At 45.7% G+C, this 17,876-nt stretch overlaps 3 protein-coding genes across 23 annotated transcripts in view; 1 reads left to right on the top strand and 2 right to left on the bottom strand.

Moving 5' to 3' along the window:
• Positions 1-661, bottom strand: part of LOC111857505 (calcium/calmodulin-dependent protein kinase type II subunit beta) — a 39,645-nt gene extending 38,984 nt beyond the window's left edge. For all 14 annotated transcript variants that reach the window (XM_072703923.1, XM_072703955.1, XM_072703922.1 and 11 more), the window contains exon 1: positions 351-661. In XM_072703923.1, coding sequence (XP_072560024.1) covers positions 351-412 — 62 coding nt within the window. In that variant the 5' untranslated portion in view covers positions 413-661. The remainder of the gene's footprint in view (positions 1-350) is intronic.
• A 4,557-nt stretch (positions 662-5,218) lies between these two features.
• mrps24 (mitochondrial ribosomal protein S24) lies at positions 5,219-6,756 on the top strand. Its single transcript, XM_023838599.2, has 4 exons — positions 5,219-5,311; positions 5,546-5,626; positions 5,955-6,066; positions 6,258-6,756. The coding sequence occupies exons 1-4, from the start codon at positions 5,273-5,275 to the stop codon at positions 6,539-6,541; spliced, it is 516 nt and encodes a 171-aa protein (XP_023694367.1). The 5' UTR covers positions 5,219-5,272; the 3' UTR covers positions 6,542-6,756.
• Positions 6,757-7,326: 570 nt separating this feature from the next.
• Positions 7,327-16,740, bottom strand: LOC111857580 (protein transport protein Sec24C). 8 transcript variants are annotated; one of them, XM_023838593.2, is made up of 22 exons: positions 16,664-16,740; positions 15,831-16,016; positions 15,175-15,489; positions 14,633-14,703; positions 14,124-14,192; positions 13,910-14,021; positions 13,644-13,771; positions 13,062-13,206; positions 12,458-12,564; positions 12,260-12,372; positions 11,754-11,945; positions 10,227-10,320; positions 10,036-10,140; positions 9,780-9,947; positions 9,595-9,691; positions 9,359-9,507; positions 9,124-9,262; positions 8,869-8,990; positions 8,596-8,775; positions 8,312-8,509; positions 7,992-8,081; positions 7,327-7,873 (listed from the first exon to the last, which is right to left on the bottom strand). In XM_023838593.2, the coding sequence occupies exons 3-22, from the start codon at positions 15,443-15,445 to the stop codon at positions 7,733-7,735; spliced, it is 2,691 nt and encodes an 896-aa protein (XP_023694361.2). In that variant the 5' UTR covers positions 15,446-15,489; positions 15,831-16,016; positions 16,664-16,740; the 3' UTR covers positions 7,327-7,732. The 8 variants fall into 8 exon arrangements, 7 of the variants coding, with proteins under 7 accessions (XP_023694361.2, XP_023694359.2, XP_023694363.2 ...); XM_023838591.2 differs by having other exon boundaries at positions 16,643-16,739; XM_023838595.2 differs by having other exon boundaries at positions 15,904-16,016; positions 16,643-16,739.
• Positions 16,741-17,876: the final 1,136 nt, after the last annotated feature.

Raw genomic sequence — 17,876 nt, 5'->3', positions numbered from 1 at the left:
CGGTTATCGGGCGTAATGACCGACTGATGATTATCCATCCGACGGCACGGGGGACGTTTTAAAAGTGACCTAAACCCGCCCCGGAGCGGAGGCGGCGTCCATCGTATTAGAGACTCCCCGACTGAAACCGCCCCCCCCCCGGTTCGGGTACCTCGTAGCTGCGGCTGAGCCGGGAGGCAGTGGGCTCACAGTCAGCCGCATCCCGCCCGCCCAGCGACGCGCTTCCCCCGGTTTCTGTCATTATCCCCGACAGCCGAGCGTCTACGCCGCCCTCGCCGGCCGCACACAGCCCCGTCACCGCCCGGCTGCCGAGCCCGAGCCCGAGCCCAGCGAATATCCCTCAGCCTTACTTTCCGAGCTCCTCGTACAGCTGGTACTCGTCCGTGAAGCGCGTACAGGTCGTGGTAGCCATGTCTTATCCCGCTGCCGTGTGACACCGCCTCCGAAGCACTATCCTTATCGCTCGGCGACTGTGGTGCCCGTAGTGTCTGCCCAGGAGATTCGCCGCTGGCCGGTAGCAGGTGGCCGCCGGGTCCGCAGAGCCGAGCTTCGCTGGCGAGCTGAGCCGAGTGCTGCGCGCCTCCCCGCCGCGTCTATCTGTAGTACGACGTTCGCTCACCCTGCGCTCGGGCTGCAGCCAGCCGGACGCCCCCCCGTGAAACAAAAGCCCGCCACTGCCACCCCATGGCCGCTCGCCGTAACTGCACACGCCGCTCTGAACATTAACTCATGAGTTATATACGCACTTGCAAATCATTTAGATAAATATAATTATTTGTGCTATAATGATCAAATAGAGACTGACATTCTAGAAAAAAACATATTTGATTATTAGAGTATGGAGGCTGGATATGTCCTCAGGGTCATCAAGCAGCATATTCAATTGAATCAGTTATGTTAATTTAAAATACAGTTTTAAATTTCAGTGCAGAGATAACTCTGAGATGTTTATTGGAAATCTATACCAGAGATTCACAAACCTCCTCCATGGTATCCAATCATTCTGATATTCTTCTAGTTTTGCAATCCCACTTTCTGATTAAAGTAGTCAACTAACTGCAATACACTTATTGTCAGTCAGATGTGCTACAGATGAAATACATTAAATCCACATGCCGGCTGAACGTTCTCAAGGAGAGGTTTGGAAACCGCCATCATATATGCAGCTGTTCATTTTATTTCCTTCATTTTAAGTGATAATTTATGTAAATTTTTAGAATTATCACTATTTCAACAGTGGTGGATTCAAACAGGGCCAAAATTAGTATATACCACAATAAAAAATTCAGTTTATTGCACGCTATAAATACAAAATATACCAACAGAGTATTCTGCCAAGGATTATATAACACACTTTGTGGCATTGCTCACTATAGCCTGCATTTCATAACAGTTCTAGATTTTACACATTTCAGATTCCTGCGGCAGGCGCAGTCATGACGACACACTGAGCAGGACAAAAGTAAAGGTCTTACTGAGCAATAATGGCAACCACATCAGCTAACTCAACTGGGATAGATGGGTCAATGATTGAAGGAAAGGGAACAGTTAGGAATTCAGAAAATCTACTCTGAACGTTCAGCATGGCAGTGGAAGTATTCACTCAGCTTGTAACAGATAGGCAGAATGAGCTGCAGTACAACTGCCATGCATTTCCAATCTCCCTCCGGATCCAATGATATCCTGCATGTATATATATTTCTTCAAGAAAACAGGGGAAGCAATGCCTCAATAACAAAGAGAGAAATGAAACGTAACATTCACGTAAAACAGTAACATAAAACCATGTAGGTATGCAGCCATATAGTAAAATAATGGGTATGAACCCCGCCCCCCCGAAAAAAAAAAAAAAAAATTGCTTTTGGTACCAATCAGGAACATAGTCAGGTAGTAAAATTACAAGGTTGAACACCCCGCTAAATTTTCTTCAGGTCCCCGGTCTTGTAATGGGAATAACGGTGATGTGAAACCAAAAAAGTGCAGTGGCTCAAAAAATGTCTGACAAAGTATTGTGGTAAACAGCAGCACCCTTAGCTTGATTAAAGGAACTTCTGTGAAGGAAAACATTTTCTGCTTCAATGAGCTTTTAGACTTCAATGTATTTCATATCACATTCTATTTTGTAGCTGATTGGAATATGTTGCTTTTTAAACCTCCCCAGTGAATCAGTGCTACTCCCTGATGTTGTGTTTTTGCTCGTTCCTGACCCAAAGATGACTGACACAAGTCAACCATTCAGAACGTGAGGTCAGTCACCTGCCAAAATAAACTCTCATTCACCATTATTCCTGCTCAGTTTGTGAACAAGGCATTGATGTACTCTAAGTAAGAGTCAAGAATTCTATTTTTTTTTAAATGATTTGTAAATACTGATTTTGTTGATTGTAGGTAATCCTGTGTATATACTGTAAATAATACATTTTTTGTTCAGATATTTTATTTTGCAAAAGAAACACGTCAGTGCAGTCGTGCAATTAAGTCTTTTGGGAAATGTGAGGATTACAGTTGCCACTCATACAGTATATTACAGGATTGTCCCATACTGAAAATAAAATGCTGTGTTCCTTTCTTAATCAATACGGAATGTGATTTGTTACATACTCTTGAACCGCGCTAGAGACCCTCCCCTCACTCATTTTATGATTGTAGACCTGGAGGGATGGGGGTGTTGGCCTCTCTTATTTCTTCAGATTGAAAGTGGGAACCATAGTGAGGACTGATAGATTGATCTATCACCACAACGACACACAGTGAGGAAAAACTGGGAGATTCTGAAATGGATGAAATTTCATTCTTGGGTCGACAGGAGTTGGCATTTAGAGAGTGAATGAGAGTGAAAACTCTGACAACAAATGTTGAAAAATCCATTGTTTCATTTCCCTAGTGCAGTGGTTGTCAACCAATGGATCACAACGTCCAATACCAAGGAAGACCCCCCTCCCCTATTGACAAAATACACCAAGGGAGACCCCCTTCCCTTTCAAGAAAATACACAGAGGGGGACCTCCCCCCCCCCCCACGCAAAATATACCATCATGAGTCATTAGCTCTCTAGAGTATTTCCTTTGTAAAAGTACAGCTCTCACTGTAAAAAATGGTGTGAGTCCATGGCCCTGGGCCCATTTGCTTAGGGTTAGGGTTAGGGTTAGGGTCTTCCACTCCCTTACGGGCAACCCTTCCTGGCACTAGATCATGTCTTGATTGTTATAATAATATAAACATGTAAATCACCAGGCATTACAATACATTCTCTAAATGAAAAAAAAACAGGTCAAAAGAATCCTTATTTTAGTATCTACCTGCACATCCCAACCGAAATTAAATGAGGGGGGGGGGAGCAGTCTAGAGTGCTTCAGAGAAGATTTTGTTCAGAAGTCACCACTGAAAATAACTTTTTACATAACTGTCAACCTCGACTGTTGGCTGCAAACTAAACCTGGGACTGAATGTATATGCTTCCAGTGAATGAAAGACTGAGTTGGTGAGTGAGTCTCACTTGGATAGGCTACGGAATGTGAGCGCCGCACCTGTCCTGACTGAAATACACCATCTATACTGGGGTAGTACATAGCCTACATGTGCAGTGATTTCCCTTATATTGCAATTTGACTTTTCACGGTTTAAAATGACTTTAACCAAGGTTTGTTAACATTTGGATTCGTTAGCTGACTATGTGATGAGGTGTTAGGTTTGCGTGTTTAACTACCATGAGTAGCTAAGGTACAATGTTGAGAGACTTAGACTATAATTCGATAAATATTATTTCTCGCATGACTTATTATTTATACTTAGCTTACTGCTTAGCACTATTTAGCCTAAATAATAGACAAATAAATAAAACACAGTGTTTCAGATCTATTTCATGCAAACAGGAAGTGCCACTGAACGAGCTGGTGAACGAATCAGAACGAATTGTTTAGGTGAACGAAATCTGCACCTTCACATTGACACGGGATCATCGATCCTGTTTTGAAGAATTAAATGCTGTATTCCATGAAGATGTGTGTCTTCAGCGTCTAGCCAACAGAACTACAAAAGAAACTATAGGAAATTGATAGATGTGCTTTGCAGCTGCAGAGATGTTCTGGCTTTCGTTGGTGTGTTTGTGTTCCACATGAAAGTGTGGACCAGCTTCTGGGGAATTTAGGGTGACATGGTTTTTTTAGCGACTCGCTTGGCAACAAAACAACTTGCATAGAATGTGGAAATAAATCTCGAAGTGGAATAGTCCATTACAGCTGGGACGGGGGGCAACTTGGTCTATCTTGAAAACTGTCGCTAAAAATGCGAATAATAGACACGTTGCTATAACTTAAATTATCATATTATGTTACATCCTTATATGTAACTTCTGGAAATTCTGTCTTCTAGTTCTCTACCTTGCCTAATGGTGAAGTCTGCTTTTGTGCGTAAACCAAAAACATTGTAAAGCTGTGTAGCCTACTGATATTTTACTGAAGTTACTCTATCAGTTTCAGTTGTTTTTCTATAATGATGGTATTTCAGAGAAAAGTGGACCTGTTCAAAACTTAAACAATTTTTGTCAGCATCAATTTCAGCTCACCAGGTTAACCGTCAGGCAATTGAAGATGTGAAAACAGGCTAAATAGAACTACACTGGACTGAAATTTAATAATAGATACTTTATTGATCCCTGTGGGCAAATTGTCTTTATGCCTCCCTAAACTTGCACTATTTGTAGAGTAAGCTGGCTGTGAAGGGCAGTCACCTGTTGGGGCACCCAGGGAGCTGGGGGTTAGGGTCTTGCTCAAGGACCTGCACACATGCTGAGGTTGGGTTTAAACTGGTTACCTTTATGATTACAACTGCACAAGTTTAGCCCATTGCGCCACATGCTGTCCTCAAGCACTAGAACCATTGGAAAATGTTCAGGACTACAATGTAATTTACATTTTCATTTTACTATAATATTTATTGTAATAGTTAATATATATTTAGGTTTGAAATTAAACGGGAGGTCAATGTAGATTTTGCTTCACTAAAAATTTCTGTCAGCAGCCTCAACTGCCAGGAATATCTGTGTGACAACTAAATTCACATGTGGACGAATCAAATAAAACAATTATCCGTTAACTATTTTTTACGAAGCGCAGAAACCGACGATTTCATACGAACATCGGCGAACATTGGTGAGTGAACTGGGATTTGTGCGAACAAGAGCAACCCCCTGCAGCTATTGGTTGGTGAAAGCCACGCCCATTCAATTTCCTCCAATGAGATCGCACAACAATAAAGATCCGTCCTCTTCAAGATGGCGATGTCCTTCGGAACGCGAAGCGTTGTCCTGGCTGTATGACTTTTCTTTTGTTATAAACAATAATTTAGTGCATTATCTTGATTATTTCGGAATACATTTAAATTATACGTATATTTCGCGGCTATTTTACATGTTTTGAGCTTAGACTGTTGTTGCTGAACGTAATGTACGAATATTTAATGTTTTTCGCGCCGGGCGTATGAATCAGTTAAATGTCTTAGCTGGAAAGCTGCATCAGCTAAACTTGTCGCTGTTGTTTTTCTGCAGAACTCTTTATCTCGGATTAGCAGTGCGATCTGCGTTACCCATGGGTTACGAGCCATCCATGCAACCGCTACATGCTACAAGGTGCCTAAATGCCCGTTTTCTTTTCGCTTCTTAGTGATTTGTTAGCACTGTTTGAATATTGCAGTTCTGTTAATCTTATGTATTCAGAAATATATTATGCGTTGTGAGAATTGTCAAGACAATGGCCTTTTTATATTTTCGTAGTGTAGGGTGGAAAAACGTTGCCAGTTATATAAGCGTGACTTTCGTCTGTTGCTTATGTGTCAAACTGGCGCTGATCAGCAACATAGCCATTTTACCGGCGTTTCATTTATCTGGCCACCGACTAGTGTTTTATTCAGGGTCAGTTTTCGCATCTGTGTATTTCACCGTGTTGTTCGATTTGCAGCACCATGCAGCCAGGATCCGTGTTGGTAAAAGGGACAAGCCCGTGACATACGAACAGGCCCTTCACCCTCATCATATTGCTCATCGCAAGGGCTGGCTGTCTCAGCACACCAGTAAGTCCCAGACATCATGCTGCTTGAGGGAACACATGACATAGTTCAAGCATAAAATGAGTCCAAAGACCACATCATTTGTATAATGCCTATCTAAATGAGCACAGGCTACACAAAAAGGGGGAATTTGTGACCCCTTGTCTTTGCCTTTCGGTCTCCCAAAGCTGACTTTTCCTTTTCCGAATGCCCAGGTAACTTGGAAGGAGAGGCCGGCGCGGCCGAGAGGACGGTGGAGGACGTCTTTATAAGGCGCTTCATCTTTGGTACATTTCACGGCCTCCTGGCTGACGAGTTGGTCATCAAGCGCAGAGGCAATGTGTTGGTGGTGTGTGCACTTCTGGTCCAGAAGGTGGGCCCTCAGAAGATCTACTTCCTTATAGGCTATACTGAGGCCCTGCTGTCCTACTTCTACAAGTGTCCTGTGAAGATGGAGGTACAGATGGTGAAGGATAGAGTGGTGTACAAGTACCTGTGAGGGCCAGGCCGGGTCTCCAACCGGTGGAACCCTGGGGTGATCACCTCCTGGTGACCTGGAATGCCCTGGATGTGTGACTGTACTGAATAAAGAGAAGATGCTTTGGGGACAAACTCCCAATGGACATTCCCATGGGACATGTGATCTAATAGTCTGAGACCCATGCAGACTCTCAAAGTGTTGAAATTCCACAATAAATATCTTGTCCAACTGTTGTGGATCAGAGGTCTGCAGGTGTTTGCTAACGGGGCCCCTGGGATCATTTTAATACACAACTGTGGGAAAAAATTGAGACCACAGCACACTTTGTTTTACTCATTTCTCAATTTATGGGTGTGTGTCTGTGAATAATATTTTGTTTTGTAAACTGCAGCCTGGTTTTTCAGTGCTGCTGTGAACTGTCCTAGCAGTGCAACTCACACCTGCACTTAATGTTTCCTGTTCCCTTTGAAGGTCATGATGTCATCCTCCGATTCATGAGAAACTGTCGGATAAGTTAACGGTCATCTCTGGCATTAGAATGTCGCTGAAGCACTCTGACTGGCTGGTTTCTGGTCAGTCCCAGTGTCTCTTCTTTTACCTTGTTATGTTCTGCTATCTGAGAGATTTAGAACCTGGATGCAATCTGCTGCTCAGCATGTCATTCTGCCAGAACCAGGATTAAACCAGGATTTAAAAATGCAGATTTGTTAAAAAGTGGAGTGGTCTCTTAATTTTTTCCACGACTGTATAAAATGTGTGTTTTTTTTTTTTTTAATTTATATATAAGGAGACACTACACCATGTAAGGGACATCCGGATGGTTGGTTTATTCCGTTGTGGACATGCAGAACAGCTGGTATGAAGAGGGAACCAAGAAATCATTCTGATTTCCCATGTAGAACACAGTAGTATTTTGTAGGTGGAAATGACATCAACATTTAGTTTCAAAGGCTTGTATGTTAGAAAAATAATTGGTAAAAATGCAAATATTTAATTATTGCTTTGTTCTTGCATGACTGTCCTGCCTTCCACATACTGAGATTTGGCAACACTGTACTGTTCCAGTGCTTCCTGGTAAATTAGACAGCTTTGAAAATGAGCACATCTTAAACCACGTATATGGAGGGGACAAAATGCAGGAACGCTGATTCTTGGAGAGGGTGGAGAGACCATGGGGGTTGTTCAACACTGGAGGGAGCTGTTGTGTTTTCACAGCAGCAGGCGCATTGAGTTCACGTGCAGGTGGTACAGGAAGTCTGGGTAGGACGCCCCACCGTTCGGACTCTTGTCCTCCACCAGTAAGGGCTGGATAACCTCCTCACTGACTTCTCCCTGTTTGGCCACCAGCAGCTGAAGAGACACACGCTCAGTGAGTTGCCAGTGGCCACCCAGACGCTTCCGGTGGGCCTCGTGTTCAGTCCTTGAGTGCGATTGGCCGTGTGACGCCTCGCATGGTCAGGACACTAACCTTGAGTGAGTAAGGTGCGTGTGACTGCAGCGTCTCGATGAGGCTCCTCACGCATACAGAGAGGGGCGTGTCCAGTACAGGTAGACAAGCCTAGAGGATGTACAAACAAAAACATGCTCATGCGGGAGGGAATGTGCCTCATCTTTCCTCATGATTAGAGGGACAAGCATCATTATTATTATTTTTAATCATTATTGTGCAGCTTTAGGGCCTGGGATAAACAGTCCATCTAGTAGTTGATATTCTAATCTGGAATAGTAGTCAGACAAGATGCACCTCCATCCAGCCCCTATTCCACCACCCCGCTGGCCTGTCCTCACCTCACCAGGGGGCAGCAGAGAGAAGGAGGTGGTGTTGAAGAGCTGTCTTAAGGCCCCGGGGCTCACACAGCGGCCCACCCACAGCAGCAGCACCAGGGGCCCGTGGGCCAGGTAGAGTCCCGCCGGGTCCAGGCTGCTGGCACTGCAGCGCACGGGCTCGGCCGGAGCGAGATCGGCACACTCCTCAGCAGGGACTGGCTAGGGATAGAAGAAATGGGTCACAGCCGCGCAGAGTGAAGACCTCGGCTGTCAATGTGGCCCCGGGGTCTGGGGACGGCACTCACCAGTTGCAGCAGCAGCGGATAAAAGTACAGGGCCGTACTCCTGGCGTCCATGCTGACCAGACGGCTGCGCAGCTGCAGACGCTGGGGGATGGAGCTGCGCAGCCCGGGAAGCAGCACCTCGCTCTTGCGCAGGCTGTTCAGGTAGACTGGGAAGGCCTTCAGGAACTGAGGCAGCACCAGCTGAACACAAGAGGGCGCCAGAGGAAGTGTAGCACGTGCCATGCTATGAGTCTTCGTCGGTCCCCACCCCCCCCCTACCCCCGCCATCCGTACCTGACCATGTGTGACCACACTGGAGCAGCAGTGCTTCCGGTAGCAGGCCAACGCTCGGGTCACTTCCACCTGCAATTCCTCACGTAGCTCCTGTGGGGGGCGCTCCAGAGCTCTGGCATACACTGTGACAAACACACAAAAAGATGCATCAAGGGATGCTGTCAAACGTGGTGCAAAATAAATATCTGGAGTTTTTGATCATGGATATTTAGCCGACGCACAGCAACCAGGTATGTGTGGGCGGGGCTTCCTTACTCTTCTTGCAGTAGAACGTTAGCAGCGTCTGAGCCTGGCAGCTACGGAAGGTGTCCAGCAGGTCGTTTGAGCAGTTCACACCCAGACTGTGGATCTGCGTCCTCCTCTCCCCCTTGGCGTTAGTGTATGACAGAGCAGCCTAGATGCATTCGGGGAGCATGACAGTGTGAGGTCACCTGTACGACACAGGCATGACTCAGCAGGGATTCCCGCAGACGTCGGCCTTCGCTGGTACCTGTATGACCACGCCCCTCCTGTCATCCAGCGGGCCGTCGTGACTGAATTCCAGGGCTAAAGCTGTGCTCCCGTCCAGGGCAGTCATGGAGACGTGGGTGGGATCAGGGCCCGGTATGAACGCGCCGTAACAGCCAGACACACGCAGGCCTGCGGAACAGCATGCATATTTAAGGAATAATGCTTTTTTTAAGGGAGGCTAAAAAGCATAAATGGTGTATAATGTTTGCACTGAACCTTTGCTGACAAAAACTCTGAGCTGAGCTTTGTAGGCCGTATTGGTCTCCACACACCTCCTCAGGTCACGATTGAGCTGCTCCCTGTCTACCTCTGACTGAAAAGCAGGAAAAATGAAGGAGGGACTTCAATTTGATTGACACTCAAAGCCGCCAATTATAATCATACCACTGGCACTGCCGTACCTGAAGGCCGTTATAAGGGAAGAATCCTCCCCCTGTGAAATGCGTGGTGTGTCCTGGCCATGCACTGCCAACATCCTGCTGCGAGAACAGGAAGAGGTGCACGGAGCAGCCTTGACTGACACACTCCTTAGCCAATGAAATGCAAGCATCCGGCGGCTGGAACACGGACTGAAACACGAAGCAAAAACGACGGTCGGCATGGATGTCTCTCTGCGTGTTTTCGGTCCATTAATAAACGCGGATGGGATTCACGCACCTTGGGTTTCGCGGACCGTAAGAATCCTGAGGGCCCGCGTGTGAGTGTGACATCGCTTGGCGGCGCCGCATGGAAGACCAGCAGCTTCCCGGGACACCCCAGTGCCTTTGGGGACACACACATACAGGGACGTGTGAGAGGGGGCTAATCCGCAAGCGGCCCCAGTCTGTGAGGACGGGGATGTGCGTCACCTGGAAGATCCGCAGTGCTGCACGGATTGGCAGCTCCTGGGACCCGGGGTTGTCCTCTGCTTCCATGGCGAGGCGGGGGACCTGCTGGAGAACGCTAACCAACACCAAGCACCATGAGCCCATAACAGCCTGCTTCCATTGGCCCAGCCGCTCTCCATAACTGCTTATCCAATACAGGCTCACAGTACCAGGTTCTGCTTGTTATACAATAATAAACTTACCAGTTACTGAATTATATAGTACAAAAAATGGCCCTATGAAATTTGCCTTTTTCCCCCATGAAATTCCATCTTATTTCTATAAATATATATATATATATTTTGCTTCGAATACTTTTTTATAAGCAGTTGAACCAAAAACATGAGCATTTAAAAGGACAAAACTCTTTTAGTTTTCAGAGTACGACACGTTGAGCTCTGTCTCAATTGCATGTATCCACTTTAGACTCCTTAATGGCTCGTTTTTTCAGTTCAGCAGCTTATAAAAACTTAGTTCTGGGGTCTTTACCTTGTTTGCATCTCATCACACCTCAGTTTTTAGGCGTGTTTCAGTTTTTGGTCTGCACCCGTGGTTACGAGTCAAAGTCAGACAAAAATATTTTTAATGATTATTTGGGTAATTTGCAGGCAGTTTTTAAGCATATGAATTCAAGCATGTAAAATGTAAGCATACAAAGCAGGTCAGGAGGTGGGTTGGGCTTCATTTTGTCTATATTAATATAGGCAGTTCAAGTCTTGGTCACGTTAAATAAAAGTATCAGGCAAGTTAGGGTCACTCATGAATGGAGCCCCGCATCACTGGCTCCCTCACCACAGTGGAGATACAAAAGGCTGAAAGGGCCAATTAGGGGCCTGGGAACTGGCCCAAGTTCTTACGGTGGAAACGAGCCTTACAGTAACTAGGCAACATCTGGCCAGATTTGGACGGAATTCACAGGGCCCCATAAATACATACGTAACTCCAAAAATCCAAAGCATCACAAAACGCAATTTCTGAGATAATTACAAAATAAACATTAAATAATGTAATGAGACACCTATCTTGAAACAGCCATCCGTGAACAACTTAATGGTTTTAAATGGATTTAAGAAGACTGTCAAAATATGTCAGTGTCAGCAAGATATAAACTAATTTCGCTTTATATACACAATTAACAATAATGTTTGTTAATGTAATAATGTCTGCGAAATAACTATACAGATATCAACAATTAATTGTTAAAATTAGCATTATAATGTCATCCATACGAACCACCATAAGGAATACTGGTGAATGTCAAATAGTACAATTATAAACACTGATTAAATAGATGATGCCATAAAACATCTTTACATAGGTCACTTAGATGTCAAACACTATCAATAGACAGAGGAGAGTGGCAGTATTCCAACTATACTATACTATACTATACTAAAAACTCACAAATCATCAAAAAGGAGGGACATACACAGTTTTCATCAGACAGCAAATCTGCAAATAAATATGCAATAATGCTGCTCTACTTTGACCCCAACAGACGACCTTTACCTGTCAAGGCTGTCCCTGCAGTCTCTTAGTGGTACAAGAAGCCCCGCCCACACGGGCAGCTCCAGCTCCTCTGTGTCCATGACGACCATCATATGAGGGCGAGACAGGGTGGGGCTTAAGTCATAGAGGTGGACCTTCCTGTCATAGGTCATCAGGCCCAGTCTTAGGTCTGACTGGTCCCCAGCTTCATCCCTTTATGAAATAAACGTGTAAGTCAGCCACGGTAGAGAAATAACTTATGTATGTTGAGTATGACTCTTTGCAGCCACAGATTACCGTAGATATAAATTATCACCCTGTACCAGATAAGTGGCTGCTGAATCATGTGCATGTGTAACTTGTATATTACTTGTTTGATGTATATAATAATATTTCTGGAAACATTCATTAATGTCAATTAAAATGTATGGATGTATAATACATTGCGAAGCAAGGTTTGCGCAGGTTACTAATTTACTTGTGCGTGATTGCGTGTATGTATGCGTATGTGTGTGTGTGCGTGTCACCTGGTGAGAAAGCCCAGGAGCATGCGCAGCTGCTGGCAGACAAGCTCCAGCTGTCCTCCTCGGACTGCAGCAGACGACACGTCCACGGCCAGCAGGAGCCCTGGGGGTTGACCCTGCAGACATGCCACGCGCATGGTGAGCACAGCGCCGTAGCCTTGTCTGCACACTCACACACACATTCTCTGGCAGGGCCCCGACCTTCTGCATCTCCAGGACTTCGTACGATCCCCAGCTTAGTTCAGGATTCTCCTCACTGTCCACTCTCTTCCCCTGGCAGCCAGTGGGCTGGTAAGACTGCCACGGAACTGGGGGGGGGGCAGACAGAGAGACACTGGTGGAGATCTTCAGCAGCAGTACTGTGCAAACCGAATTTGTGGGTAGGCACCATTTCAAAACCACACACAAGACAAAAACACACACGCAGTTACTACATTCAAACAGCTAACCTTGTTTTCTGCCACTGAGATGTGAGTCTTGAATGTCACAACATGCCAACTCGATGATGTGTGGAATTATCGTAAAAGACGAGAATGATGAGGGACGGAGGTAAGAGATGCAATCTCACGGGGGAAGCTTACTCATTGGCCAGATTACCCTGACTGCAAGTTTACTCCAAGTTTAACATGCTATTCATAGTCCATGTAGACATGTTATTGGTTGACTGAGTAATTCATTTATATGTTACATTTTCACAAAATTCTGGGTAGGCACATGCCAACCTAAATCGATTGGCACAACACCACTGACCTGCAGGGCCCTGAGAAAAGCAGGCGGGTGAGGGACGTTTCTAGGGTATCTGTACCTTCATTAAGGTTTCCGCAGAAGGGGCAGCAAAACCTCTGCCCACAGTCTTGCCAGGCCATGAAAGGACACATGTGAGCACCACAGACACCACAGCCTGGTATGTGCCCCTTGTCCATGGCGGCGACACAAACTGGCAGAGGGCACTGAGGATGGAAAAAGTCCCGGGAGAAGGCAAGTGACCCCTCTGAAAACAATAAAATATTGATTCTGTCTATCAATCCAACCCCTTATCCAGGACAAGGTCATGGGGAGCCCTATGCCTGCCCCAAGAAACATGCTCATGGGGGTTTTACTTACATAAAAATGTTTTGAGGTCAAAAGGAACGATGATTGGTTCAGAGAGATGACCAATCAAATTGTAGAGGAGGTGAGTCCAAGCAACCAGCCAATCTTGGTCCCGCCTCCTCTAGTTGCTTGGATTCACCTCCTCTACAATTTGATTAGTTCGCTCTCTGAACCAATCATTGTTCCTTCTGCCCTCAGAACATTTTTGTATAGGTAAAACTCCCATTACCAAGAAACACAGGGACGCCTAGGATTGGATGACGTTCATATTGTAAGTTCATGCACTGAAACTGACCTCAGTTTCCTTCAGTCTGGCCAGTGGGGCCACTATGGCACCCAGGGGCAGGTGACTCTGCTGGGCAGCAGCAGCCTGGCTGGGGAATGCGTAGGAGGTGCAGCGGATGAAGTGGGGGCTGGCACTCCCTGAGGGAGGAGGAGCAGGAGGGCGCGGTGTCAGAAATGGATGCCGGACAAGAGCTGTTGCCAGATTTCGTCACCGTGTGACCGCAGTGGGGGCCAGGGTGTCCCCGAGAGCCATGCGTGCGATGTCACCAGCCACACCTCTGTCCTCCATCAAGCAGTCGGTGGTGGCCAGTGGGGGGAGGGGGCCGGTGGGCTCAGACGCAAACACCTTCCCCTCCCACTCGGCCTTGTCATCCTGCATAATCTGTACCTGGAGGTGGGAAGAGGGAACGTCTGAGGAACAGAGAAATTAGAAGGGCGGCAGATGTTTAGCATGGGCCACTAGAACGGCAAGGAGAGATGGGAGACTTACGGCACTAGGCAGCAGCTTGGGGTCCAGGCCATAGCGGGACTCGCAGCTTGGGCTGGACACACTGTGGTCCTGCGATGCAAAAAACTATCAAAATGCGACCTTTCCACCCCTGCTTATGGACTCTCTACTCTCTGTTGCCCCCTTGCTACCACTACTGAACATAGAAACAGAATGGGGGATAGCTCTGCTGCCTCACACCTCCAGGATTTCTCCTGTGTTTCGGAGGAGTTTGCATTTTCTTACCATGTATAAAGACATGCATTTAGAATAACTAGCCTCTACGAATTGCAGGTACTGTGTGTGTATGTATTTCCTGTGACAGAAATCCCATCTGATTGTCCGGTCCCGCCTCCTCTAGCTGCTTGGACCCACCTCCTCTACAATCTAATTGGTTATCTCTCTGAACCAAGTTTTCCTTCTGCCCACAGAACATTTCTGTGTAAGTAAAACTCCCACGAGCCTCTGCTGCCTGGGAAAGGCTCCCTGAATACCATAGATGAGCATCTCACCAGGTAAGGGCAGCCTCCTGCTGGTAAATGACTGTAGTTTGAGGAGTCAAGGTGAAGCCCATTAAACAAACCTGAGAGGAAAGCATACAGTAACAATGAATAAGAAATACACCAAATTCCACAAAAACATCATTCAATATTTATCACCTGTTTCCAAACATAATATGAGTTTTTCCCATTTTATTTCTTAGCAAGTGGGTCACAGTTGGTAATTAATGTTACACTGAATTCCCAGTCATTGTTTCACCAATACCTAAAACAAAGTTTACTGCAGTGACTGAGTAGTATTTCACTGGAAAAATGTCTGTGGGTGACCCTGTCTTTCAATTCACATGACAGTATAGGCATGTTAAAAGCTGAATATATTGGCTGACAGCACAATCATAAATTGTACTCTAAATAAACAATAGAAATAAAAACAGCAGAGTCTCCGGCTGATTTTGAAATGAGTTAATTTGTGAAAAGTTACAGTTCTTTGTTTAAGGTACATATAGCGGAATTCCTGTATGGCAACATTAGGAGCTAGACAGCCAGAGCCGCACCATTGATGCAGGGCGGTGAGGGAGCCCAGGCAGGCTGCCGCTGGCTCCGCACAGACGGCAGTGCAGTCCGCCCGGTCCCACAGAAAGGTGGAGGGACTTCAGGAGCAGCACCAACTGGGCCATTGTGAAGACCCTGGTACTGAGCGTGAAACTCAGCTGGGGGGCTGCTGGGAAATGCCCCTGGTGTACTGGTTAAATGGGCACCTTCGGGCCACCCCGCATAACCCTGCCAGCCATTTTCATATCCGTGAGTAACGGCTGGGACATCCATTCTCACACACACAGCGCAGCGGCGCTTACTGTTTCCGCATATTTCTGCAGAGGCAAACACAAAAATATAATTTTGACAATGTCTTTACTGCATAACTAATATTAAATGAAACAAATATGACAATTTGTTCAAAAATACATATTGCAATTAGCATGCGTGTACACTCAATGACACTCAGATGTATCATTCATTCACTGCTCGCATTACAGACTAATATTTGAATGAAACAAAAGGCTAAATTTACGCATTTAATATTACACAAGACTATAGCGAACTTATCCCGATACATCTCTAATCGAAATCTTAATATTTTATTTCTGAAGGGCGTCTCTGCAATAATAAAACATTGCCGACGGGGAAAACATTTCCATATGCATAACGTTACCCCTTAGTGCGAGCGTTTAGGTCCGAGTATACAGCGGACCTTCGGCTTCCCCGCACGGCTCGTCTTTTCCCACCTGAGACGATGATCCTCCCCACGTCCCGGTTATCTCATGGAAATATTCCCCGACAGCAACGCCATGTCCCCGTCCGTTCATGAAATATCGCCGTGTGTTCCTTGGTCTGGGGACTGCGCATGTGTTGACCAAGAAGGAAGATTTGCGTTAATTTTCGTCCTCCATAGCCGCAGCAGACATAACACCCTTATGATGTACTCTCTCCCGCAGGGAGCCGCTATGCCTCCCCACGTCACACACCAAGCAGTAAACCAGCTGATTTAGTTAATTAGCATATCTGCCGGTATGATTTATTTTATATCATATATCACTAATATGAAAGGTATAGTTTTACCCACTGTATCCTAATGAAAACCGACCTAACGGTCCCATTTGCAAAGTCTTAAATACTACGGATAGTTTTCATTGTCACACCGGCAAAGGGGCGGTGTTCTGTCGATATATGCTGCCTTGTCGAAAAATGCTACCGTAGTGCTAATCGATAGCCCTAACTCTTACCCGAACCCCCTAAAACCCTTACCTTAACCCTAACCCTAGCCCCTGAAACCTAACCCTAACCATAATCCCAAGACGGTGGAACTGCACATGCGCAGAAAGGCTCGATATCACGCCTCGATAGGTAGGATTTTATGACAGAACAGCGGCTGTCCGAAGAAGAAAAATGAAGACTATCATGGACTTGTATTATGCTCACAAAATAAAACAGCACAATTAAAGTTACTAAGCCAGCCGTACTTACACAGCTAGCAAGCCTACATACTTTAAAACTATCAAAATTAAGCTTGTCTCATTCACGTGCGTTTGGGGAAGCTGTCTTCCGCATTTTGTGGCTGATACACTCACAGCAAAATAAAACTGGGGAGACAGCCGGGACCAATCAGATCGGAGAGGGGCAGCTGCCAGCCACGCCCCCGCACTCGGCACCACCCCTCACTGCAGTTAAATGTCCGAATAACTTCGTCACCAATTTTGCCAACATAGCAGTAAAGTTAGAAATACACTGGTTAACAGGAAATGCAATATGCTTTATAATCTGAGTATTTTTTTAAAAATGTGCTTTTAAATAAATTTTACTTATACTTGCCAACAAGGGCGTAACTTTGGCTGGAACATTGGGGGGGTTGAGGTCTCCACCCAATACGGGGGATAAATGATTATTGGGAGGGGTTGTCTTAGCTGGTTTAGACTGAATGATTTAAAAACACTCATGAGAGCTGTTTAGAGTTTTTTTTTTTTTAAAGAAAGACATATCAACACAGGTATTATTTAGTGACCTTAAAGCTGCTTTCTCTTTTTCAGTTTTCTGCTATTGTGAAATGGCCAATTAGCCATGAATCTCCCTGTCAACACCTGACATCCAAGGCAACTCAAGAGTTAGAGAGAGCAATGACAAGGAAGGAGACCCAGTCACCCTGGCAGTCCTTAGGGATCCCCAGACGGTCCTCGTTTGTGGTCCCTCCCAGCTCCCTGCCAAACAGTCCAAATATGTACTTTATGGGGGTCCCCAAGGACTGGGTAGATCTAGCCAAACTGGTAGAGCACTGGTTATTTTCTGTTTTTTTTTTTCTTTTGTAGTTGTCCCTTTTCACAGATATGTAATGCAGCATGACAGAGATCTGCCAAAATGGCCGCCACAGGATGCATCGTGCTGGGGCCAGCAGGCTCCCTGGAAAGGCCAGGGGGGGCAACAAGACCCCTGTTTTCTAACCACCGTCTCACCAGCACCAGATCACTGATGAGAGACAGCTGTTTGCCACTAGCAAGTCAATTAAAGACCTATGGTCATGGTTTACTCTGAATCATCACACATTTCCACACTGATTGCAGTCACACCATCATCAGAGCTTTACATTTTGCTTAGACATCTTCCTTAGTTAATTGTGTGAAGTATCCCTACTGCCATTGAGTTGTAGTTGTGTCATTAACAAACTTTGTTTAAACTCATAAAGAGTGTTAAGTTAAAGATATTACCA

Source organism: Paramormyrops kingsleyae, chromosome 2 (assembly GCF_048594095.1).
Source record: "Paramormyrops kingsleyae isolate MSU_618 chromosome 2, PKINGS_0.4, whole genome shotgun sequence".
Lineage (NCBI taxonomy): Eukaryota > Metazoa > Chordata > Actinopteri > Osteoglossiformes > Mormyridae > Paramormyrops > Paramormyrops kingsleyae.
This window is presented reverse-complemented; position numbering and strand designations above follow the sequence as displayed.